Raw genomic sequence first — 26,583 nt, forward strand, 5'->3', positions numbered from 1 at the left:
CTGTCAGCGGAGTGTACCCTCCCCTTTCGTATGCGCTCCCAGGACACGGACACTGCACGGAAGTGAGAAGAAACGGTTACATCAGCGAAGGCTGGGCACGTGGGGCAGGGGACGGAGAGTAACAGCCAGTCTGGGCAGCAGGGAGAGTCACCCGGACTCGCGCGACCCTAGACAAGCGCCGCCCTGGAGCCAGGCCCGTGGCAGCCGCTCCTCGGCAAGGCTGAGTCCACGGACAGTTACGGAGGCAAGTCCGCTGCACTCCTGGCCCGGGGGTGGGGGGGGTGGGGGGAGGCCGGGGGGTGCGTCCGCGCAGCAGGTGGCATTGGCAACACCTCGGCCGGCGTGGAGGCTGCACATCAAACGTTTTCAGGACGAGACCCCACGAGGGCTCAGCGACTGGCTCTGGGTGAGGGGGGGGGTCACAGGAGAGAGCACAGCCAGGCCCGGACAACAACTACCGAAGGGGCAGGTGTGGGGGCACCCAGCCCCCGGGTTGGCTCTGACGCGGGCCCCGCAGCAGGAGAGGCCCCAGGCCCCCGAGGTCCATCACGGTGGCCCCACAGGTGGTGTGAGCGGAGGTGGAGGCCCTCCCCTCGTCGGTGCAATGCTCACCGCACAGGGCTCTCCCCCGCTCCCCACGCCTCGCTCCCCAACAGCACCCACAGACGCTGGTGCAGGACTTTATGAAGAAAGTCCGAGCAGTGAACATGCATGCAAACACACCAACATGTTTTTACACACCCATCACACACACGTACATGCACACAACTACACTCACACATACACGCATGTATGCTCACACACACACTCACACATACACTCACACACACTCACACACACATTCACACTCACACACACAATCACACACTCACACACACTCACACACACACTCACACACTCACAATCACACTCACACACATTCACAATCACACTCACAATCACACACGCTCACACTCACACACACATTCACTCTCACACACACAATCACACACACACAATCACACACACTCACACACACACTCACACACACTCCAACTCACACACATTCACACTCACACTCACAATCACACACGCTCACACTCACACACACACACACACTCACACACACACACACTCTCACAATTCACACTCACACACAATCACACTCACACACACACACACACTCCAACTCACACACACTCACACACACTCACACACACTCACACACACACACTCACACACACAATCACACACACTCACACACACTCACACACACACTCACTCACACACACTCACACACACATTCACACTCACACACACACTCACACAATCACACATTCACACTCACACACACTCACCATACGCCTGCAACTTCTCAGTCAGGTTGTCTACATTGATGTGTAACTGGTTTTCCACAAAGTTTCGTATGAACCTGCTCCTCAGGACCTCCTACAGGAAACACAGTTCAACAAAAATAACGGCACCGTTTTTCTTGTTGACAATACTGGTTGGTTTACTCTGTTTATTGTTGTTCAAGAAAAAGGCACATAACATGCGTCATCCTTAAAGCGGGCCTACGCGCCCCAGTGAGCCCGGGAGGATGTGGTAGGGCTTCACCTTAAACAAAGGACCGGCTGTGACCGCGAGGCGAGGCATGGACCTGCCGCGAACACTGAAAGCCAAGACGCAGGGAGCGTGACTCTGGGCAGGTTCCCAGCAGGCCTTCCACGGCCTTTCCCGCGGGCAAAACGTGAGAAGGGGCAGCACTTTCCGGACCCTTAACCCTGTGACGCTCTGAGCCTCCGGCTCCCTCCACACCGTCACCCTGTCACCCTGTCGGTCCTCTTTCCCGACTACGTCCCGCCCCTGCCCTCCCTGCGGACGCCTGTGCCGGGGGCGGTGCTCCGGGACTGCTTTCCACGCCTTTAAGTGGGCAATGCGCAGGGGCGTGCACCCTGTTCGCACCCACACAGCCTCCCACCCTCACCCGAGCCTCACCTGCTCACCCCACTTCACTGCAGCAACGCAGCCCGATTCCTGGGTCAGCGCGCTAGTCCTGAGCAAACAAGCTGCAGAAGAAGGTGTCCCAGCAACGGCCGGCGCCGACACAGCTGTGCCACACGCTCCACCACCAGGGACGCCCATCCCAGTTCGCCCAGAGCCGCACCTGCCTCGCGGGCTCCGGGCCCAGGGCCACCGCACCAGCCCATCCCCGGAGCAGGGCTCCTCTGACCGGACCGCTGGCGACTGACTGTGGCTGGATGGCGGGTCGGTCCCCAAGGGCAGGGCTGTCCCAGACGCTACAGCGACTCCCTCCCTCTCTCCGCCAGGGCCAGACCTGCATCACCATCTGGCGTGGGGGCTCCGCCCTCCCTCCAGCTCCCGCCTCCTCTGCCCTGACACCTGTGCTACCCCCTCCTGGCATCTGCTCTGCAAGGACCAGACACGAGGCACGTCCTGCCTGCCCAACACCGCTCCGCGTGCTTTACACGCCCCACGCCATTCACAGCTGCCGACCACTACCCCTCCCGTCACCGGCAGGAAACCCGGCACAGAGCAGTCCAGTGACCAGCCCGGTAACACAGCACAGGGGCTGGAGGGAACCAGACGACCGGCCCCCGAGCCCCTGCTCTCATCACCTGAACTGCTCACCGGGGCACGAGAATAACCAAACTCGAAGAGAGATGTGGCCTGTTTCTCACCCAAAGGACAGGCGTCAGTCAGAGCGGCACCCACACCCCCAAGGGCATGACCTCCCTGACAGCACCTCTGCAGTCGAGGGCTGCAGGCCCCAAGGAAGGGCTCATTGTACACCGCAGCCCGTGGATCTTGGAATGTATTACATATTCAACACAGAATATTAGGAAATGATCATTGATCATTTTAATAGACCTACAGTTGAAAAGTATACAAACCACCCCAAAAAGCATTAAGTTAATATGGAACATAAAGCTTGGGTAACTATTAATAAATTATTAATAACCAGCGGCCCGATGCATGAAATTCGTGCAAGAGTAGGCCTTCCTTCCCCCGGCTGCCGGCCCCGGCTTCCCTCTAGCACCCGGGACCCGGGCTTCCCTCGCAGCCCCGGCTTTGTCCAGAAGGACATCCAGTCTAAATTAGCATGTTACACTTTTATTATTATAGATACCTTGCATGGTGGGCAAAATATTTGACCATTACAAAAAGTCCTCACACATATCCAACTGTGCGTCAGTGTTATCAGTCAACTGTGAAAGCCGTGCCCGAGGTGACCGCACACCCTTCTCTTGGACGCGCCTCTCCCCACCTCCCCCCCCACGTGCTCCCCAGCCCTCAGAGGAGGAGCCACGCTCACCTGCAGCTGCCCCAGCATCTGGCCACGCCCACTGCTCTGGACGCGGCTGGCCATGCTCAGCAGTGTCTGTGATAAAGTCCTCAGCTTGTCCACAAACACAAACGTGTGATTAGCCTGCAAAACAGAGCCCAGTGGTTATGGCGCCGTCTCAGCTGGAAGGATGGTGGCTGTGGCGCCTGCAGAGCTGAGCGCCGGTCTGCCCGGTGCCCCACTCCAAGGCCCTCGGGTCTGAGGTGTGTCCCCAAGACCTCTCGCCCAGACTCTTCCACACACTTACCTGTCCGCCTCAGTGTGCCCTTGCTGTCCTCCTCGGGGTCCCCACCTGTTCCCCTCGGGGTCCCCACCTGTTCCTCTCGGGGTCCCCACCTGTTACCCTTGGGGTCCTCACCTGTTCCTCTCGGGGTCCCTACCTGTTCCCCTCGGGGTCCTCACCTGTTCCTCTTGGGGTCCCCACCTGTTCCCCTCGGGGTCCCCACCTGTTCCTCTCAGGGTCCCCACCTGTTCCCTTCGGGGTCCCCCACCCATTCCCCATGGGGTCCCCCACCCATTCCCCATGGGGTCCCCACGTTGACCTCACTGTCTAGAACAGCAGGTGCCTCCGCTACACCTTGCTCCCGGAAGCACTGCTTGTATGGCCCACCCGACCCTCATTCACAGCTTACCTTCTGGATGACCTTTTTCATCTCTGGGGTGTTGGGTGTGTACAGTATTTTTCCATGTAATACAGGTTTTAGGAAGGACCACACCAAAGCGCCATTTGGAGACTGTAGTATTTCCTGATAAAGCTTCAAGCAAAATGGTGCTGTCGCAATTAAAAACAGAAAGAGTGTTACCAAGATGGGATGCCCAGGTGAGGGGGGAATTCGTCTGCACATCCATGCGCCTTGCTTTCAGTGAGTGATGGACACAAGTCTGCATTTGGGCGGAGACTCGGGAATGTGGTTCTTGACTGTGCTTAGTGGCTCCTGTCTCATGAGCAGCCTCAGGTACCACGTTCTCATCGATATTTGAAAGAAACGGAGTGTGACCTTCACGTTCCAAACTGAGCTTCGACGAGAGCACTAGGATGGCAGGGACACCCGCAGACGGACACGGTGAGAAAGGGAAGCCCTGGCTCCCAGTCCAGAGAGCCTGCGGAGTTTGGGGGCCGGGACAGATTTTTTACATAAAATTCGCTTTATAAACTGCTACTGATTGTCTTTGCTGCACTACACAGAGCGGTGGCACTCACTCCTTTGATATGTGAAACTGCCTTGTTTTCACTCAGATCCTCCATCCCTCACAGTGGTGCAGTGGGGTTTGCTTGACTCGAGCACAGGGAGGAATGAAGGCAGGGCCTGCATCGCCATAGCGATGAGTAATCAAGTGTCATCAGGCTCCCATCCCTCTTGCATTTCCCCTGAAGAGAGCATGTGGAATGGAAATGCTCTCTCTGCTGCGATCCCCGATTCCTGACACCCGAGGCATGAATGTGGTTATTTCCTCCACATTCTCCATGTGACACAGAGAGTACCATAAACTCGATAGAAATAATCCCATAAGATGTCGTGAGAGCATGAGCACACAATAAATTTAAAGCACGAATTACAGAGCTCGCTCTGCACTTTAACAACTCGCACTTTAAATTATGAGCTTAATGTAGACGGCAGCGACTCTGACTTCACAAGAGACGCATTCGTGTTTATGTGCAGCTGCCACGCCAGCGCCGGGCAGCCTGACTGAAAAGGAAGGACACTTTGCTGAGAGTGTTGGTCATGAATGGGTTCTGAATTGTGTCAGATGCTTTTTCTGCATCGATTAGTATGATCATATGATTTTCATTTTGTTTATGTGATGTAACATGTCAATTGATTTGCAGATATTGAACCAACCTTGCATTCCAGGAATGAATCCCACTTGATCATGGGTATTTTCTCTTTAATGTATTGCTGAGTTTGAACTGTTAACTTTTTTGTTGAGAATTTTTGCACCTATGGTGCCAGGCGGACACTGGACTAACGGGGCGTGGGCGGGGGGGGAGGGGGGGGAATTACTTCATAAATTATATAAATGTCTGACCACTATGCTGTATACATGATACTGATATAATATTGAATGTCAACTGTAACTGAAATTTTAAAATTCCAATAAAAAGGAAGGATAACAGTTAAAGGGTGGAAAAGCAATCCCTTGTCAACCTTCTACACCAAGCATTTTGTATAAAGCAAAGTGAATGGTCAATATACAAATTAATCAGAGCAGACATGGATTACAGTTTTCTTACTTGAGTCCTCAGGAATGTTGAATTTTTCTTTGTCACTTCCCGAGAGCTCGTGAACTCTGGGCAAGTTAAAGAACATGTTCGAGTGGCTAAGAAAAGACTCTTGCTCCTGGCAAACCATCGTCATCACAGCCTGGAAAGAACTGAAGGCTGAACGGGCCGGGTCCAGGGTGGGAGCCTGAGCACACGGAAACACACTTCAGTGAGCAGTGACGTGAGCGATGCCCTCGCAGGCCTGTGGAAGCGCCCCTCCTCCCACGGAAAACACACGGCAGCTGGTCAGAGGCGTGCAGTCCCTGCCGTGGCCTGTTCTGTTCTGCGAAAACCACGCAAACCACCAGGGGGTAGGTAGGGTCACACACACAGCCAATCCCTGTCCACGATGAACTACTGATCCACGCAATGTCACCAACGCAGACTAACGCTCTCAGGGTGGTCTCTACTGGCAAACTGCCCACACCGACGTCTCCCCTGACTGTCCCCGGGCTGACGGGCAGCTCCGAGGACTCACTCCACCATCTGCCACATCCTGCCCCCCATGTCCACACCCCACACACTCCCTCCCAGTCAGCTCCATGCCAGGCAGAGAGTTGAAGCAAAGACAAATATCACACCACTAACCTTTCGAGTTTGTTTGTATTTGCAGAAATGCCCTGTAATTTTATGCCAATTATTTATATGGAAGTAACTGTCTCAGGGTTGAGAAAGCATTTACTCTCCGACTTGAGTCAATAAGCCCTGGACTCTCATTTGTGCTGACAGACTAGGCACGAACGGCCCAGCCTCCCTTCTAGAGAGACGCCGGGCCTGGCTTTTTGTCATGCTGTTGCCCCAGAGCCATTCAAAGGTTTTCCTGTCCCTACATTGCTGTCTCGGGCAGCAGTTAGACGTGGCCAAAGAAACGCAGGCAGAAGGATCGAGGGCCCAGCCCGTCTGAGTGCTTCCCTGAGGCCCAGACCAAACACACCTGCTGAAAGCCGGGCGCGTCCAGCAAGGCTGTGATGTTCGACGTGTGAAGGAACTGGGGGAGGCGTTCCAGGACGTGGCTGGCTCTGGGGAGCAGGCAGCTGAGCCTGGAGACGACGTCCAAGAGGGAGCTGAGCACGCCCTTGGCTTCCGCCGGCACCAGAGTCTCGAAGGAAAACACACAACACGCAATCACCACCACCACGCTCTCCCTCCCAGGGCGTCATCTGAGGGCGAGGCCCTGCTGCTCTCGTTCCCTCCTGACCTCTTCCCCTCCCCCGGCAGCAGCCCCACAGACCACGCACGGGCCACACCAGCTGGCACCCTACCTTGTAAATGAAGTTGCGCAGGTCCAGGTTGCGAATCACAGACACAAGCAGAGAGTACACTCTGGCCCCGGGCAGGCCACACAGCTCCTTAGTGGCAAAGCCAGCCTTCCTGTCCTCGGGAAAGGCCAGCAGGAGCCGCAGCACGTCCTGGTCACATCTCCCGGACAGAGCCACCGTCAGGGCGCCGGACAGGACCTGGTGGAGGAGGGTCCGAGCAGATGCACCCAAGCCGGGCAGCCCCACTCAGAGAGGAGCCTGAGCGCCCAAAGCCCTGAATGCGGGGGGTTCACCTGGAGACACAGGAGCCACCTCTGTTCCACTCACACATTCGGATGAAAATGTTTCTGAAATGTGCGCCTAACGTAAGCACTCTGCCCGCTGATGACTCAGGGCAACACAGGACCACCCACCTCCCCCCGGCCTCCAACCCTGGCTGCTCTCAGATGGAGCCATTGCGACTTTTTCTTCACGCTCAGCCTCAGCCTCTGCTGTCAGTTTATCACTTTCACTTCTCACAGTTATCAGTGTGAAACTATGTGTTTTCTCCTCTTTTTGCAACTTGAAAACCAGAGTTCTGAGCTTCTTATAATTTTTGAAAAGGAAAAGCAAACAAAGCCAGAGGAGGGGCTGAGGAGGACCTGAGTTCCATCTCGTTTGTGACTAGTGACCTGGTGCACGGATTTGTGCACATTGGAAGGAAAGTAATTAGACGGTGGCCAGGGAGGCAGGACTGGGCGAGACGGGCCAGACACAACCTGGAGCCCACCTCCCACGGTCCCTCCCCGGCGTCAGCGGAGTGAACAGAGTCCCTCTGGCAGGTGGGGTCCCTTGGCCTGGCCTGCGGGGATCAGGCAGAAACCGGCTCCCCGACATCCCCTGAGGGGTCCAGAGTGCGAGAGGCACTCTGCAAAGTTGCTGTCGTACAGGGTGTGGAACGCAAACGCAAGTGTGCAGTAAACCAGATTCGGGGCCGACAGCGCCCCAGCAACAACAGAACCCTCGGCCGAAGGTGGAATCGCACAGCCCCACAAGGAATCGGGCTCCCTCCTCTCCGGTTTTGGGGTGTGTCACCCTAGAACTGCTGCTGCCAAGTCACTGCAGCTCGGCAGCTCCTGCATTGAGCGACTGCCCTGTGGTGGTCAGTGCGCATCATAGCGACCGGTCAGACAGTCAGACACTTAGCATATTAGCCTTTTATATATAAAGATAACGCCCTCAGAGGAGCTGAGCTGCTCTCTGTGTGGGTGTAGCTTTCAATTACTGAACAATAAGATTTTAAAGACATGAGCTTCCCTTCCTGTCCATGCTCATACTCTGACAGGTACAACTGCTGGGAAACGTTCAACCCAGCGGGGGCTGAGACCCCAAGTGACCGTTCAATTGCCAGGAGCCTGAGAGCAGGTGGAACTCATCAGATGTTTTCATATCACGTCACAAAATGCCCCAAACGATGAACAGTTAGTGTTGGGGCTCTCCTGCACACAACCAATAGGACGTGTCTATAACATGCAGAGATATTTCTAAGGAACTGGCTCGCACAATCGTGGGCCAGCAAGGAGGCGACCCCAGGCATAGCTGACACTGCAGCTCAGGCCCAGAGCCATCCAGTGTCCTCTGAAGCCCTCAACTGATGGGATGTGGCCCACCCCCACTAAGGAGGGCTGCCTGCGTCACTCTAAGTCTATCCATTTAAAGGTTAATCTCATCTTAAAAAATACCTTCTCACGGACATAAAGTTTGGTGTCTGCCCAAATATCTGGGTGCTGCGGCCCAGCCAAGCCAGCATTTAAATGGACCCCACATGACTGGGATGTGCGGAAGGACATCTGCAACCTGTGCGGGGACATGGCAGGTGTGTCCAGACCTACTCCACCAATTTCTTCACAGGGGCTCATGGGGCAGACACACCTTCCCCTTCGCCAGAAGACGGAGAAGTGAGGGGGTTAAAAAAACCTGAAGGGCCCTGGCCGGATGGCTCAGTTGGTTGGAGCAACATCTTGTGCACCAAAAGGTTGCAGATTCGATGCCCCTTCAGTGCACATAGGGAGGCAGCCGATCCATAAATGTTTCTCTCTCCGTGTCTCCCTTCCTCTCTCTAAAATCAATCAACATCCTCGGGTGAGGATTTAGAAAAAGATACTGACCGTTAGAATCACTGGCCAGAATAGCAAGCGCTTGCAGAGATCAATGCAAACCCTGAAAGTGAGGTTCAGAACTATGTACCTAAGTGCACACAGGTGCACCCCCTACAGGGTCCCCAGCACCCGCCACCCACACGTGCCTCCCCGCATCCCGTGTCCTGACATAGCCGCCGCCCAGAGAACCCTGCTGCTCGGAGCAGGGACAGCCCGGCTTCTGGAGGCGCCGCCGGGAAGGGCGCGTCCACGTGGACGTGTGAGTGAGGCCCTGCTACTTTGCTCAGTGGAGAAGTGCTCCCTCAGGCGGCCAACAGCTGGACTGAGGATCCGATGCGACGAAGGCACAACCGACCGGCCGTGCCGGGAGTCCAGGGAGACGGGTAGCAGCAGTGGCCACAGGGACACGCAGGGCGCTGCCTGCTGCCATGGGACAACCTAGGAAACCAGAGCCCAAGGGTCGCCTCCTAAGGGACCCCAAGCGCAGGCAGGGTCTGGGGACGCGTGCGGGTTCGTGGACACACATCATGATCAAATTGCGTGAGTGTATCGTGTACTTGAATGGCAGGAATTCGAGCTTTCTCATAGCCTCCCGTGCCTCACTGTCCCGCAGTTAGGTGACCACCGTGACATCCACTGTCAAGGAGGCAGAGGGAGAAGCAGGGACGCAGGGATCAGCTGGCAGCCTCTGCACAGCAATGTCCCTCTGCACAGCCTCCTCCGAGCACAGCCTCCTGAGATGAGGCACTGGCGACACCTGGTGGCAGCCTGCTTGACAGGCAGCAGCACCAGCCTAGGTCAGAGCCTGATGGGAAAGGGCCTGGAGGGAGCCCGACTGTCCCAGCTCCAGCCTGCGGTCAGCCTCTTCCTTAGCCAGTCCTGCCCCGCTGCCTGGAGATCCCACACAGAATTTGATCACAGCTGCATGCAGGTGCTCTCTTACCATCTCACCCCCACCCAGGCACTGGGGCCTCTCCTACCATCTCACCCCCACCCAGGCACTAGGGCCTCTCCTACCATCTCACCCCCAACCCAGGCACTGGGGCCTCTCCTACCACCTCACCCCCCACCCAGGCACTAGGGCCTCTCCTACCATCTCACCCCCACCCAGGCACTAGGGCCTCTCCTACCATCTCACCCCCACCCAGGCACTGGGGCCTCTCCTACCATCTCACCCCCACCCAGGCACTGGGGCCTCTCCTACCATCTCACCCCCACCCAGGCACTGGGGCCTCTCCTACCATCTCACCCCCACCCAGGCACTGGGGCCTCTCCTACCACCTGACCCGCCACCCAGGCACTGGGGCCTCTCCTACCACCTCACCCCCCACCCAGGCACTGGGGCCTCTCCTACCATCTCACCCCCCACCCAGGCACTGGGGCCTCTCCTACCATCTCACCCCCCACCCAGGCACTAGGGCCTCTCCTACCACCTCACCCCCCACCCAGGCACTGGGGCCTCTCCTACCACCTCACCCCCCACCCAGGCACCGGGGCCTCTCCTACCATCTCACCCCCACCCAGGCACTGGGGCCTCTCCTACCACCTCACCCCCCCACCCAGGCACTAGGGCCTCTCCTACCACCTCACCCCCCACCCAGGCACTGGGGCCTCTCCTACCACCTCACCCCCCACCCAGGCACTGGGGCCTCTCCTACCATCTCACCCCCACCCAGGCACTAGGGCCTCTCCTACCATCTCACCCCCACCCAGGCACTGGGGCCTCTCCTACCATCTCACCCCCACCCAGGCACTAGGGCCTCTCCTACCATCTCACCCCCACCCAGGCACTGGGGCCTCTCCTACCATCTCACCCCCACCCAGGCACTGGGGCCTCTCCTACCATCTCACCCCCCACCCAGGCACTGGGGCCTCTCCTACCACCTCACCCCCCACCCAGGCACTGGGGCCTCTCCTACCATCTCACCCCCACCCAGGCAGTAGGGCCTCTCCTACCACCTCACCCCCACCCAGGCACTGGGGCCTCTCCTACCATCTCACTCCCACCCAGGCACTGGGGCCTCTCCTAGGACCTCACCCCCACCCAGGCACTGGGGCCTCTCCTACCATCTCACTCCCACCCAGGCAGTAGGGCCTCTCCTAGGACCTCACCCCCACCCAGGCACTGGGGCCTCTCCTACCATCTCACCCCCCACCCAGGCACGTGGCACTCAATGAGCCGCCTGTTGGGATTGTCCCTCAAGCAGACGCTCTGTGACAGCCACAAAGAGCGTGCTGATGCTGTCATTTGCATTCTGGGCTCCTAGCTTCGCTCTATTTCTTTCTTAGTACAGACTCATTCTTCATTAACTGATCTACCTGCCACGGTTTGCATTTAGCCCCAATTAGCCAGAATCCACATGAAATTTAACACATGAAATTGGGGTCCAGCTGATTGTCAATAAAAATGGTCACTTGAAGGCCATCTTCATGGTGACTGCTCTGGAAGGTTCTCTGTGGGGAAAGTAAACCCTCAACTGGCCGAAGTGCTGGAAGGGCAGCTAGAAACACCTGCTAAGACCCAGGTGCTTCCAGTGCAGCATGAGGTTCACCTGCCTGCCCGCCCGCCGTGCGTCCCCACCTCCTAGTTCAGCTGCCCAGCCATGCACCTGGGTGTGCGTCGGGGCTAGAATCCCTGGAGTAAGTATCGTCACCAAGTTCATCCCTCCTCACCCCAGGGAGGCCACACTGTGCAACTCCGGGCCCTGAGGTCTCGGCATCAGACAAGGGCACCTCAGTTCCCTCTGCCTCCGGGTGGCATGGATCCCAGCAGCCCAGCCCAGTGTGGGAGGGCGGGAGGGCAGGCCAGCAGCCCGGGCGCCCGAGGGCAGAAGCGGCCACACTGTACCTGTGAGCGGGAAATATTTGCTTCCAAAATACTGCTGATGGTGGCGTCTGAGAGGGGGGCAGAGCGAAGCTCCGCGGTGAAGGCGGTGACGTTCTTCATCACGTCTCTCACTCTCACATCTGAGAAACAGCAGCGGGAGAAACAGTACAGTAACGCATGCCGGGCTGGTACCGAAAACGAGGTTCGATGCTAACACCTGGCGAGGCCCATTTCCTTCCGCAGCCGCAGCCACGCCAACACCACATGGTCTTACTGACCGAGCCCTGAGCCCCGCCCCGCTCCCCGGAGCCCAGCAGCCCCGGGCTCAGCAGCTCTCCCCGCTCTCTCTGAGACCTGCACGTTACAGATTTCCTCTGGGAAGAGGTTCCCTGAGGAGCAGGACCCCGTGCCTCCCTTCCCTCCCTGCATCTACTTGTCTACGGCTCTCCACCAGAGCAGGGTCATGGCCTGCCGGGGGCCCCAGGCCCGGGCACTAATGCCACAGGCGCCTGTGAACTGCCAGAGCGAGGGCCACGGGTCCCCGCGTGGCCTGGGAGCAGGGCGGGTTTGGCAGCAGGATTTGAGGACCTGCCTCCTTCACCCCAAACCCCTCTAGCCAGCCGAGCTCTGAACTGTTATTAATCACAACAGCATGACTTTTCCGTTTTATGTTTTATTTTGATCATATTTTGGTGTGAGAAACTGAACTTCACTTTTAATCACGCGAACGTGGAAGAACCACATACTTACCCACAGCTCCTGTGAGATTGCTAGGAGAACTCATCATCAAATTCCCAGGAAACAAAATCTTTTCGAGCCTCTGGGCCAACCTGAAATTAAAGCTGATTTACACAAGACGCAATGACAGAGGCAGTGCCGGGTGGGAAGCCCTGCCTGGCCCCGGGAGGGGAGCAACCACGAGATGGCGTCTCCACGGAGTCCTCACACCACAGACATGTCTCCTGGCACTCTGTGTGGGCGACCACGCAGTGACACTGCGCCCCAATCCTTGCTGCAGGCCCCCCCTCCGCCCCCGCTGGGCGTGATGGGTCTGGGGAATAAGGATGCCCATTGCCCTGGCCGGGGGGCTCGGGCGGTTGGAGTGTCGTCCTGTGCACAGAAAGGTGGTGGGTTTGATTCCCGTCGGGACACATACCCAAGTTGTGGGTTCCACCCCCAGCCAGGTGCATGCGGGAGGCAACCAATTGATGTTTCACTCTCACACCACTGTGTCTCTCTCTAAAGTCAGTGTGTCCTCCGGTGAGGATTAAAACGGAGGGGTGGATGGAACACGGATGTCTCAGGAACTAGGAGTCGGAGGAATGCCTCGCTCCAGCAGGACACCAAGTGCCCGATTTCCCCTCCTGTGGTTTGTACTTTGAGAACATAAACAATGACTCCACTGTGAGGAAGTCATTCGGGAACCTCTGCCTGTGGTGTCGGGTCTCAGCATTCTGCTCCAAGCCCGCGACCACCCACAAAGCCTGAGAGCTAGCGCTGCCCTCCCATCTCACAACGTCAAAGTCTGCAAAGTCGGACTTAGAAACACACGTTACTGTGCACACGGTAAGGGTGCGGCCCACGCTGCTGTCTGCAATCCGTAACTGAAGGAAACCGTGGTGCAAGGGGCCCGCTGACATACGTGTGCAGGCGCCGCGGGGTCCGGTCCCACGCGGGCGGGCACGCACAGCCCCGGGCGGCGGCGCTCTCCAGGTGGCTCCTGAAGCGCCGCAGGGAGTGGGAGAGGTTCCTGCGGAGACCCTCACAGTCCAGCTGACCTGGCGCGGACCACACCTTCTCCAGGTCCTGGAACAGCAACGAGAGTCAGAACGCAGCTGAGTCAGGTGTCAGGTCTGAGCCCACGTGCTGGGAGGTTTCAGCTCATTTTTCCAGAACGAGAGAAACCATGAGGAGCCAGGCAGTCCTGAGAACGCGGCTGGAGGAAGGCATGGCCCTGGGGCTCCGCCTGACACCCCTCACAGGAAGGCACCTCCAGTTCACAAGTGATAACTACCTGCAGCCCTGACTCCCCACACCACCGTGCACACCGTCAGCAAGCTCGGGGGGCACACGCTGTTCCCCACATCACCGTGCACACCGTCAGCAAGCTCGGGGGGCCCTCACTGCTCCCCACACCACCGTGCACACCGTCAGCAAGCTCGGGGGGCCCTCACTGCTCCCCACACCCAGCACCAGCAAGCTGCACGGGCCAACCCCACGGACATGAAACTCTGAAACATGAAAGACAACCAACCTGGTAGAGGTCATGCAGCACAGGGACCCCCTGCAGAGCAGACACAATGAGCCACCTCATCCCACCTGGCTGGCAGCTCCGAGCAGCACACAGGGCATCGCTGGCCAAGGACGGGTTTTCTGCCAGAGGAGACACAGAGAATAATTCCTCACCCATTTTCTCCGGAAGGAGTTGCTCTCACGGTCATTTCTTAAAGACTCAAAGTGATACAAATTCAGAGATCTCTTAAATCGTCAAAATGAACATTGGAACACGAGGGGAGAGCTGTGGCGTTTGAGTTCCAAATGTAACTAGTTACTCAGTTCCCTGGGCCTCCCCGATGGACAGAAATGCATTTCCCTCCGCCATGTCCCCACAGGGGTCCCTCTTCTGCACCCGCTGGGCAAGGTACTCACTCACTCTGAGCTTCTCTCCTCATTCCCTCCGCTTTCTCTGAAATCTTGCTTCTCTCCCCATTCTCTACATTTTCTCTGCTCTCTCACTTCTCTCCTCATTCCCCCCATTTTCTTTGATTTCCCACTTCTCACTATTTTCTCTGATCTCTCTCTTCTTGCCTCATTCTTTCCATTTTCTCTAATATCTAGCTTCTCTCCCATTCAATTTACTCACTCAGCAAAAATTCAAAGCCATAACTCAGCAAAAAGGCAAAGCCAAAACTTGGCAGAAATTCAAAACCATGACTCAGTCAAAAAAAATCAAGAGCCTAACTCAGCAAAAAATCAAAACCATGACTCAGCAGAAATCAATATCATGGGTTAGGGCTAGGGTTAGGGGATTAGGATTAGGGCTAGGGCTAGCTAGCATTACAGTTAGGGTTAGGGTTAGGTTTAGGATTTAGTGTTAGGGCTTAGGGTTAGGGCTTGGGTTTAGGACTAGGGCTAGGGCTAGGGCTAGGGGCTAGGGTTTAGGGGTTAGGGGTTAGGGTTTGGGTTAGGGTTAGGGTTAAGGTTCTCACCTGCTGTCCCTGAGCAGAGATGGCAGTGCCCCTTGAGTCCCAAAAGGAAGGACGGTGACACACTGATCAAGGTTAGGGCACCCAGCCTGCATACTCATAGGTCACATCCAAAAATCTGCCCCACCTCACATCCTCACGGCCATCTCTCCTCCTGACAGCACCCACTGGGTCTCCGCCCCTGCTCACCCCTGCACCGCCTTCCTCTCTGAGCCTGGGGCTCCCCCTAAAGGGGGCTGCTGCTATGGGTCCTCCGAAGGCTCAGGTCATATGTAGGGCCTCCCCGCAGCTCACTCCCCAGCTCCGTCTCCCCACAGTCCCCTGCACCTCCTGCACCGTGCTGCCTCCCCTCCGACCTGCCTTTCGGGGCCCGGCCACAGAACACCTGCGGCCCCAGCACAGCGCCTTGCACTCCTGCCCCCAACTGTGCGGACCAACAGGGGCTCATCCCAGCTGCATGGACCCCCGGCACGCACACGCTGGGCCAGACTGTGCAGGGCTGTGCTCACTTCTTGTCCGGGTCACTGTTCTCACGCAGTCATTTCTGACATAATTCAAGTATTAGGTCCGCAGGAGGAAGTGACAGCTCTCCTCCTGCTTCAAACTCAACTCAGTGGCATGCAAATAGCTACTCCATTTCCAGTAGGAAAGTCACTGGGCTGCCTGCGCCCCCGGATGCTGGAGGAGCAGCCATGCCCACTGTGGCCCATTCCGGCCCGAATCCTATCGGTACCTTCTCTGGGCCTTCACCGCCTCCTGCTCTACAGAACGAAGCGGCCGTCTGATACAGAAAGGAGCGTGACAGGTGTTTTTCAGGCAGCTTGCAGATGACATACTTGAGTTTTCTTGTTGTGAAATGTAAAAATTCAAAATTAAGTTTCTGCTACTAATGGAACTTCAAGTATGCTATATTAATTTAGCAGCTGCAGTGCAGAATGACAAAACGCACATCAATTCAGGTATTATTGAATGTAAATTCCTTTCGATGCCCTCCCACTAGCTAACTGAAATGTCAGCATAGGCGCAGGGTGCCACATACGCAGGCGGAAGAGCCACAGCTTCCTCCTGGGAGCGCGCACCTCCCGGGTGCGCCCGGGCACGGAGGCTCTGCACTGACTGCTGCCCAGGCCTCACACCCCCACCCGGAAACACTCCCTTTCAGAAAACAAGACCCTCCGTGGCCAGCGGGTTTCCTAGGAGGCAGCCCGGCATTTCCTTCAGCAGCAGCACAGAGGGGAGAGCTCACTGAGATACGCAGGAGAGGACTTAGCAAGCAGGACCTCAGTAGACGAGTTAATTCATTTACAACCCAAACATTTAGTCATTCATGGCCCAGGTGCTGGGGAGGACAGAGACTGATGGAGTAAGCGGCAGACCCTGCCCTCGGGGAAGTCAGACGGTGGTAGGAAAACCTGAAACATGAGCGCTGAGTGCCCTGCGTTCAGGTGACCACGTGGGTCCCTCGGCACACCTGGGGGAGGGGAGGAAAGAGCACCCTCTGTGCCAGGCACAGGATGTGCACCAGGTACCGATGTGGCGGCTGCCTTCAAGAAACACGACTCTGGTAGAGGAGGGAGCCGTACAAACACTAGTGAGCACACTGGCATTGCATTTGACAGAGGTCTGCTCAAGCCACGGCCAGCGAAGGGTGGAGGCAGGCCTCCTGGAGAGCCACCCCAGCTCCGACCCCTCAGGGCCTCGGCCGCCAGGCTAGAAACTCAGAGGCATCCACCGTCTCCCTGACAGCCGGCCCCGGAGACCAGGGCGTGAGCAGCACTTCCCACGGAGCGGCCCACCTGTGAGCGTGAGCAGCACACGCAGAACCAGCGTCCTCGCTCTCTGCAGGGTCCCCACAGCTGCCGCGGGCTTCCAGGGCGGCTGGGAATCCCGGCACATTCTGGCAACACCCGGGAGAGAAAGAAATGCCATTAACGGGTGAAGGTGTGGCCACGGCGTCCTCCCTGTGCCCGGGCACAAGTGGCAGCACACGAGTGGGGACTCCTGGCCCCGGCACCGCGCACACCGCCAGGGCCTCCTGCTCGACCGCAGGCACCGCTCTCAGCCTGGTGCTGCCACGCCAGGACCAGTGAGCTCAGTGCTGTGACCAAATGCACTGGCCGGGCCACTGCAATCCTCGAGCTGCTGAGAACGGGTTTCTGCGGAGTTGCCATGAGCCCCTGCAGATGGCAGAGTCTGAAGTCCCCTGACACCTCTGAAGGCCAGCCTCAGGGGAGCCGGGGAGAGCCGAGCAGTGCTCCAGAGACAACAGACAAAGGTCTACTTCTCAGCTACAAGAAAACATAGGCGAACTGGAAGAGAAGGTGGGCGGAGCCTAGTTATTACTGAACTGTGTTTTAGCCACAGAAGGACAATCATATGTAATTTATCTTTCTGGCCAAAAAAAAAACAAAAAACATGACGGTGTGTAGAGCCATTTACTAATCACCATCAGGTAATATATACTTTGGTAAATCGTGAGGTTTAATTATTATATTTCAGTTGTGCCACATGATCGGGGCCTGGGAGCAATAGGCACTATTCAGTCTCTGAACAGCCATGAGGGGTGACTTTCATTCTTGCTCAGTAGATGTGTTGTTCTGAGTATGACATCACCCTGTCCCTGTCTCAGGGTCCCAGCCTCTAAATGAGGAGTGAGGTCGAGGCCAGGATGTCAGACGACAGCATGGCTGCAGAGCACCGGCGACCTTGCTCATCACACACAGGCTTCGACGGGCAGGTTCCCACCAGCTCCCAGGGAGGCGCTGGTCCTGTGAGCTGACACTATGGAGGCAAGTGCTCGGGTCTCCTTGCACCAAAAGGCTACAGGTTCAATTCCCAGGCAGGGCACATACCTAGGTTGCGGGTTTGATCTCTGGTTGGGGCCCTTATCAGAGGCAACCGATCAATGGCTCTCTCTCGCTCTCTCTCTCCCCCCTCTCTTCCCCTCTCCCCCTCTCTCTCTAAAAAGTCAATAAAAACTTATCCTCAGGTGAGGATTTCAAAAAGAAGAAGAAAGGGTGGCCCGGGACAGCCAGAGCATCTCTGAGACACGGGAGCAAGTCCTGCAACCTCAGGCAGCAGACTCCGAGCCTGAGACGTGCTGGGCTGAAGCTTCTCAGAGCAGGGTTCCCCAACCTACCATCCAGGGGCGGGGCAGTGCTTAGAGTGGGTCAGCCACATAGCGTGAGGTTGAATCTAAAGAGGGAGGAAGCCAAGCGCTGCCTGGCCCCTCGCAGTGGCCCGGCAGTCACAGCTAGAGGCAGCGTTTCCCGTGGGAGGTGTGTGGCCTTCATCTCACTGACACAGCGTGACCTGTGGCTGCGCGAGCACATGAACAGAAAGGCTGTGTATCGACCGAGTCTTGGGACAGGTGAACAGAGTTAAGAGGTTTTTACTGTTGAAAATAAAATAATTTACTTTTGAAAATTTTTGGATAAATTCAAATTCTATTTGCAAATAAATGAGTCAGACAGTGAAAGGGACTGGACTTGACTGGCGCCATGGAAGCCGCCTTCGGACAGCAATGAAGGTGAAGTGAGGACACGGGCCTGGTCAGTGTGCTCCCTGCCTGTCCTGCTTTAAGCCGCTGTGGGAGGAAACAGCGAGTGAGTGTGAAATACCTTTCATCTGCCAGGACTTCCTGCCAGGACTCCGTCCACGCAATTAACCCCTTCACGCAGCTCTCACACGGTGCCGGTGCCGGTGCCGGTGCCGGTGCGAGCAGGTCAGGAGAGGCGGTCCTCTCTCTCTGGGCCTTCTCCCCTTTCTCTGACGTGACACTCTTCCCAGCGGCTCCATTAAGAAAAAGCTCCAGGACGGGCTGGAGCACAGTTTCTGCGGAACTTGTCCACTGAGGGTTGTTCAAGAGAAGCTCTTTCCGCAGGAGCGCTGCCCCGCTCAGCACGCTCCGGGCGGCCTCCTCCAGGTGCCGAGGCGTCACTGCCCGAATCAGAGAGGAGGTGAAAGCCCAGGCTCCACTCCCGGCGCCTCCAGGGGCAACCTCCACAGCTGTCCCCAGGGCTTTCAAAAGGGCGTCTGCACGCTGAGCCCACGTCAGCCACAGCTGAGAAACATTCAAGTCGTCCTTCTCTAAGGGACCCCACAGAGCCACGGCCAGGTCAGCCACCATTCCCAAGAGGGGCCCCATGTCTGTGCTGTCTCGTGACCGCATTTCATCCAAAACCAGGGCCACTGCGTGAGCATCCCGAGGGAAACCACGCGTGGAAACGGGATTCGGACGTAGGAAGGCTGTCTGGTGGGTGATGTGATTCATAGAAATTAAGCAATCTAGGATTTCTTCCCATACGCTGACAGAATCCATGGAAAATACTTGAGTTCCATTGGTAATTGCTACCAGAAGATGTTCCATGTCTCCCAAATTGATTTCCCCAGAAGTTAAAAATTCTGCAATTTCTTCTGAAATATCAGAAAAGTCCCTGGACTGGTTCACATAGGACAATATGCTAGATGACACATTGAAAATACCAGAGTCTTGGGAAATATTAGGTTTGATCCCAATCATCCCAAAGGCCAAGTCCAGAAATGGCATCAACAAGTCATTTATATTTTCAAATACTAACTGATCCACTTTTTTCAAAGCAGTTATTTCATTCACAACATTTCCAACATTCTGCTGCAAAATGGAATACAGAGAATCAACGAATTTCATGGTGTCATTGGTGCCCGAGACAGGATGAGTTTCCAACGCAGCGGCCACCTTCCGGGAAACTTTCTTGGCGAGCTGGAGCAGCGCCACAGTGGAGTTCACAGCCGCGGCCAGGTCCCTCATTTCCGCACCTGCGCTCGCCAGCACGCCTAGAGCACCAGGCATTTCCGGGAGGGGTTCCGGGACGGGACGTCCTCCACCAGCTCTTGAGGTAACACCAAGAAAGCTCTTAGTAGTTTCGAATGTTGCTCTGTTTCTTAGAGGGAATGAATGGTTTGTGAAGGAAAGCAGATCAGTCAGGTTAGCAAATAGAAACTCCAAATTATTTTCAGTCTTATTTTTCACAGAAGTTTTGCTTAGAAGAGCATTAAATAAATCTCGCAGGAACTTCCATCCTCGGTGATTATCAAAATAAAAGTCTGAGTGGTCTGACATGAACCATCCTTTGATTAGGTGATATATAGTCTCCTTTAAACTTGAAAAAATGCTCATCAATTTTTCTTCTTTCATGTAGGTAAGAAATTGGTCCACTTTCAGAATTTCTAAAACTTTATCCTTTGGGACAAAGCTGTAAATATGTATTTTTTTATTTCATGTTTAGCAATGGAAAGATTAAAACATACAGTTATTTTTTTTGTTTTATACGAGCATTATGGGGGGATAATACTGACTGGCTGCTGATGCTAAAGTACATCGCCGATGAAAGCTAACATTTGTTCCAAACAACATAAAGCTTGTTGGCAAGCTTCAGAGGGATGGAAAAGGGTATATGGGAAAAATATGTGACTGTTAGTTTTAAAATTTTTGAATTTTGTCAATTCCCAAATATAAACATCACAGTAGATAAACTGAAAATACTTAAACCCCTCAGTTGTGATTAGACAGTTACTACAATAATTCGAATTATGACCATGATATATATGCGTAAGTACTTAAAAACTAATTTTAACTTCATATAACAGAATTTCATAATTATATTCATAACCAAAAAAGACAAGAAAGTAGAGTAAGTGACTAACTGCAGGGGCTAAGCAGTTTCTATGTATGTTTAGTAGTTAAACAACAGTGATCAGTTCCTTTACCCTGACGTTTCAGTAAGATGTTCACTAGGCCACAGTTCACTTCAAAGAGCTCCCACAGGGCCAGGCACAGTGCTGCTCGTGGCAGGTGGGCCGCGGGAGGTGAAGGGGGTGGATGTGTAACGACATGTACTGCACAGAAGCAGACTCACCTCATCTCTGCGACGATGTCGTGGAGGTCTTTCGGCAAAAGAGATGTTTTGTTCTCAGAATTTTCCTTTTCTAAGAAGGTGAAGAATGTTTTCAAAAGCTGTCCCGTGGACTCCACCATGCCTCCTGGAGGGAGAAGTACCCTCTCACCCTTTTCTAACGGTGTCTGGTTCAAGGTGAGGTTAATGAGATTCAGGATCTGAAGGTCAGTGTCACTTAAGTTCCAGGCTGCTTGTCGAGAGCCCGCAGCTAAGTTATCGACTGAATTAATCAGGAAGCTTTTCAAAAGCAACCTAGCAACTGAGAAATTGGTTGACTGTTCTTGGTTTACCAGTTGAGCAAGAAGGTCAATGTGAGAATCACCTCCTCTGGAAGTGTTTTTGAGATAATCCAAAAAGGTATTAATATCTTTAGTCAATGTTGAACTCTCACTGGCCAGAAGGAGGAATAATATTTGTATTATTCTGGAGTGTTCTTCACTTGCATGTTTACGAAGCCAATTTTTTGTGACGGATGGAAAACCTCCGGTCATTTCTGATGACGGCAACGATGATGAATTCAGGCTTTCCAAAATGTGGACAAGTTGCTCAGTCATTTTCTGAAGAGCCACTGAGTTAATCATTGGAATCTCTTCCTTTATTTTAGAGAACAGGATTCTTCTCTTGAAGCTGAGGTTTGGATCTGTCATGGCTTGTTCAGATTCAAGCCACAGATCTTCAAACTTGTAAGCTATTTTACTCTTTTTAATAAAACTTGATAGTGCTTCGAAATGCCTTCCTAGAAGGTTTGCATTCAAAAATGTCATGAATAGAGAGACTACAGAGCAAGTACTATTTCCTAGGCTCTCATCCCCAGAAAGTGACTGTATCACCCTTCCCAAACGTAAGGGAAGGTTCCTAAGAGATGCCTCTGCACCTTCATTGTTAAGGATCCTGTTTAAAAGAGCTAAGTTGTCAAGAATGTTTTCATCTGATGTAGCTTTTGTAAAACTGACGTTTCTAAACTTTTCTATGATTTGTAAAGCAACCTGCTTCAGGGGGCCAGGGGGACAGAGTCCAGAGGTGCTGCCCTTGCTCTGATTTCCAGAGAGCACAAATGGAGACACCTTCCGCCTAAATTCTTGCACAGTTTTCACAAGCGAGGTTTTCACGTGGAAGACTTCGGACAGCTCTAGAAGGATGGAGCTCCAGTCCACTAGCTCATGAATTACACAGACCGTTTTCTTAGTTATTTCCATCCGTGAGCTTTCGTTTGAACATTGTGAGACTTCACCCGGGGGAGACAGGTGGAGGCGGTCAAGTATACTAGCCACTCTGCTGTAAAAGCGGCCATTACAGGCCTCTAACTCTGGATCCTGCTGAAATGCAGACATTGTGTGATTCCAGCACCAAACCACAGGAAGGCAAGTCACAGCCTGGGCAAGAACCCCTGGCTTATCTGACACTAATTCAACGGTGTCCAGGAGAGTTTTCATCACAAACATAAAGTCTTCCTTGGTGACATGAGAAATGCCTATGCCATGAAGGACTGTGAAGTCGTAGACATCCTTGAGGGCTTTGGTGACGTTCTTGTCTACCACTCTCTGCAGGAGCCTCACAGCGTGAGGGAGGGCATAGTACAGATCCACCACACCATCCACGTCCTCTCTGGGAAACAGGCGTGACAGCCTCAGCAGATGATTGACATCCCAAGAATGGGAGCTGTCTACAAACTTCTCCATCAAGCCCACAAGCAACTTGACCCCCAAACTGTCAGTACCTGGTCTACTGATATTCTTTATAAAACCCATTAGGCTTTCACCAACTTGTCCGAGTTGGTCTACCAGAAGGTCTATGTCGGTCTTCTTTAGGGTGAGCAGGAAAGAAGCTATCTTCTTTAAAACTTTATTATTACCTGGATCTTCTGGAATATTGTGATGGACTGGGGGCATTAGAGAGTTGAACACATCCCTAATCAATTGAATACCAAGACCCACAGCTCTCATTATTTCATGTGGAATTATTTGGGGTGAATTTTGGAGATCATCTGATAAGTTGAAGACAAGGTAACTTGCTAAATGAAAAAGTGAATTACCTAAATGATGTATATCCTTTTCCTTTGGACTGGCAGTAAATATATTTAAGAACTTTTCAGCTTTAGAAGAGAAGTTATTTTCCAGAATGTTAGGGAAAATATCTTTCACAAGTTTTTGAATTTCTTTCCCCAGATCTACTAAATGCAGCCAAGTATTTTGAAATCGGATAGGAATTTCTTCTGACATTTCCATGGGTCTTAGAATTAATTCAGTAAAATGTTTCCAGTTGGATTGAGATGCAAATTCAAAGTCTCTTGTTAAGTTGTTGATAAGCATACTTACTTGGTTTGTGGAATTATTTAAAAGAGTTAATAAAATCTCAAATTTTGGTGCCTTTTCTTTTTCAAATACTGTTGTAAGTATAACATTTAAGAAGTCAGTTACATTTTTTAAGTAAATAGCCATACAATTTATATTTGACTTATTCACCCAACAACCAGATTCCACTGTATTCAACAGCCAAGTAACAAGTGTCAATGTAGAGTTAATTTTGTTTTCCACATCACTGAAATGCTTCAAAACACCCTGAAGAGGGCCTTGTGAAAAACTAGGGTTATAGGCCACATACGAATGATTGAAGATGTCCACCCACTCAACGCATCCTTTCAGTCTGATCACGATGTCTTCGGAGGAAAAGAAGGAATTTAACATGGCCAGAATACGTAACACCCTCTGTGAAGTATTTACATGTAATAAGCCATCTTCCAAAATAAACTCAGTGATGTTTTGGAAACTATCAGCACAGGACAATAAAGTATGGTCATGTGACACATTTCTAAGAAATAATATTGTTTCTCTCAGGTCAGTGATGATGCTTTCAGAGTTTACTTCATAATCCGTGAGGTTATTTAAAAGGAAGTGATTGATCAAGTGTGTATGTCTGTCTCTATAGCCTGAGGTATTGCTTACCCCCGTGAACACATTGAGCACAGAATACAAAAACTCCCTGCCTGCTCTTGTGTTGAGCGGAAATGCCTTCAGCTGACTCAGGGCAGTGTCCAGGGTGGAAAGGGATTTCTCCACCTGGTCCGGGTGGAGCAACTTGACTCTAACCAATGCATCACGTACTGCTCCCCAGAGGGCCCTGAGATCCCGAAAATCGTCCCTGTCATGGAAGCCGCCACCTTGAGTCATGTTTTTCAGCAGGTTTAATATGAATGTAGCAGGGCGATGAATGGGAAATATTCCCTGGCAGCTTTCAGAAATTTTCACATCACTTTCCAATTCACCCAAAAGCTGGGTAAGAGCGGTATGAAGAGGAGTGAAAGCATTCACATCCAGCTCCAACATCTGAGCTGCGCTTCCCCAGATTTCAGCCCACGCCTGAAGCCATGAAATGGAACAGTGAACAGCCATCCGCTCACTGAGCACGCTGCCATCTGCGGAGAGGTTTGAATGAATCTGTGCCCACAGAAGAGTAAGTGGAGGCCCTCCATCTACTGAGTAACTCATAGAAGAAGTGATTTTATTATTCAAAGCAAAGCATTCATTACCCAACAGGGTTCCTACTGAACTGTTGAAGAGCTGGTTCACATACTGAAATAAAGAAATACGAAAATCTTCATCCCCCATGAGCAGCTGTTTGAGGCCGGTCAAAGTAGCGTGGATCACTTCCAGCTCTGGGCGCTCTGCGGACAACAGGGACTGGGCTTGAAGCTCCAAAAAGTTGAAAACTGAAAGCAATTGCTGACAATAAGATACTTCAGAAATTCCCCCAAGAAGTTCTGTTGTCTCATATAAAAATGCAAATGCTTTGCTGATATTTTGAAAATTAAATTGCTTCATAATCTCAAAAATGTGCTTCGAGGTTTGAGTCAGGAAAGAGAGCAAAGACTCTCTCCTCTGGATGCCCACTAATCTGTCAGTGTATTGGTGAAATGAAGAATAAACCCGCAGAAGAAAAGCTGAATCTGGGTCCTTAAAGACATTTCGATAGATATGAGTCAAAATGGTATCAACTTCTTGTTTTTGCGGTTCAGAAAGGGCAGAGAAAAGAACAGATGCATTCCTCACAGCATAGACGGTGGCCAGAGCCTCTGAGACTTGCTCCTGCCTCAGGAACCCAAGTTCATAGAGACTGTGGATTATAGATTCACTTAGGCGAACAAAATCCATTTCCACAGCTGGTGATTCAGACCAATCCGAATGAAACAACTTGGAAAAATTAAAGCTTTTACTAAGAATCCTCTCATTTTCTAGAACAGAAACATTTGAAAGTGTAGACAAGTTTTCGAATTCAGTTCTCTTTCCTTTGGAAATGCCGTATGTCCACAATTCCAGGAGCTTGGGGTTAATTTCAGAAAGTACTGTTTCCATAAATCTCAAAATATAGCTTGACTCTTTCTTTTTAAGAGTGTGCATTTTTTCAATCACCTCTTTGCCAAATTCCAAAAGTTTCTGAGCATGGAAACCAGATGGCTCTCTTCCTAAATTCTTTAAGTGACTTATCCAGGAATGACTGGCATTGAGAGGAGTCTCGGTGGGACCGCTGGGAGAGTCAAAAGGGTTAGGCAGCAACAATTTCTCCAAAAATTCCGCAAAGGACAAAAGAAAGTTCATTTGCTCATCCTCAAGGGCATCCAACTTCTTTTCCTTCATGAGATGTGCCTTTGTGGCATTTAAGACCCTACAATATTAATAGAACTGTATTGATATCAGAAAAAAATAAAGATAAATTCAACCTATCAAATTTTCAAGATAATAATCAGATTTATTGTTAAAGATAAATGAAATATTTACTAGACAGTGTGTTTTCCCAGTAGGAATTATATGAATGTGAGCATCTGAACGTGTTTAGAACTCCGCAATGCAGCTGCCCGTATTTAGCTAAAAACCTCTGCTTGCTGCACCGAAAACAGCCCATTTTCCTCCGTATGGCTGTTAGAGACAGAGCTGCTGCTTATTTATGCAGAAGAACCTTAGGGTGCGATTCCTCATCACATCTCCATGTCTTGGCTGCAGGGATGGTCCCCAGGGCAGCGTGAGTCAGACACTGGCCGGTGCTCTGAGGACCAGTGTTGGGTCCCTGTTCTGGAAAGCAGTTCCTGTGCCTCCCACCATTACAACCTCATGGGGTACTTTTCCTCTAAGTGTTTATTTTTAAAATGCACACCTTTAAAACAAGAGTTCTGCCACAGTAGCAGCTGAGGAGTCAGGACAGGCCCACACTTGTGAACGGAAGTCCTGACTCAGGAGCGACAAACCCATTGGGAAAGCCCTGGGCCCCATGTGTCTCAGACGACAGGAAGAAAACATGGCGCACCTGTCAGATGAGTGACAATGCCCCCTTCACCCCCGGGGCTGGGGCAGCCCCTTCCCAACCCAGTGACACGTCTGTCCACCGAGAAACCTAGGAATAAACTCAGACCATGTGTGGAGGGTCAACAGACTCGTTAGATTTCAGAATTGTAGATAAGAGATTTGGCTATTAATGCTTTAAAGGGTGAACCTTCCTCAACTTCTTTAAGTCTAATCCTGCTGTGGGACTCGGGCCCAGGAGACACAGGACGATCAAACACAGGAGTTGAGCAGTGCTGCTCTCTAACACCTGGGGTCCCGGAGCAGAGAAAACACGG

The 26,583-nt window shown here is 52.9% G+C and overlaps 1 protein-coding gene across 1 annotated transcript in view; it reads right to left on the reverse strand.

The window, feature by feature from the left end:
- ABCA13 (ATP binding cassette subfamily A member 13) overlaps positions 1-26,583 on the reverse strand; it is a 118,194-nt gene that overhangs the window by 66,841 nt on the left and 24,770 nt on the right. The window contains 13 exon segments of the mRNA XM_070424853.1: positions 1,338-1,428; positions 3,317-3,430; positions 3,979-4,118; positions 5,580-5,754; positions 6,544-6,708; positions 6,872-7,066; positions 11,855-11,973; positions 12,584-12,663; positions 13,476-13,639; positions 14,088-14,206; positions 16,836-16,936; positions 18,660-20,273; positions 20,937-25,634. Coding sequence (XP_070280954.1) covers positions 1,338-1,428; positions 3,317-3,430; positions 3,979-4,118; positions 5,580-5,754; positions 6,544-6,708; positions 6,872-7,066; positions 11,855-11,973; positions 12,584-12,663; positions 13,476-13,639; positions 14,088-14,206; positions 16,836-16,936; positions 18,660-20,273; positions 20,937-25,634 — 7,775 coding nt within the window.

Source organism: Myotis yumanensis, unplaced genomic scaffold (assembly GCF_028538775.1).
Source record: "Myotis yumanensis isolate MYYU_CA2020_CCGP unplaced genomic scaffold, mMyoYum1.0.hap1 SCAF_9, whole genome shotgun sequence".
In the NCBI taxonomy this organism is placed as follows: domain Eukaryota; kingdom Metazoa; phylum Chordata; class Mammalia; order Chiroptera; family Vespertilionidae; genus Myotis; species Myotis yumanensis.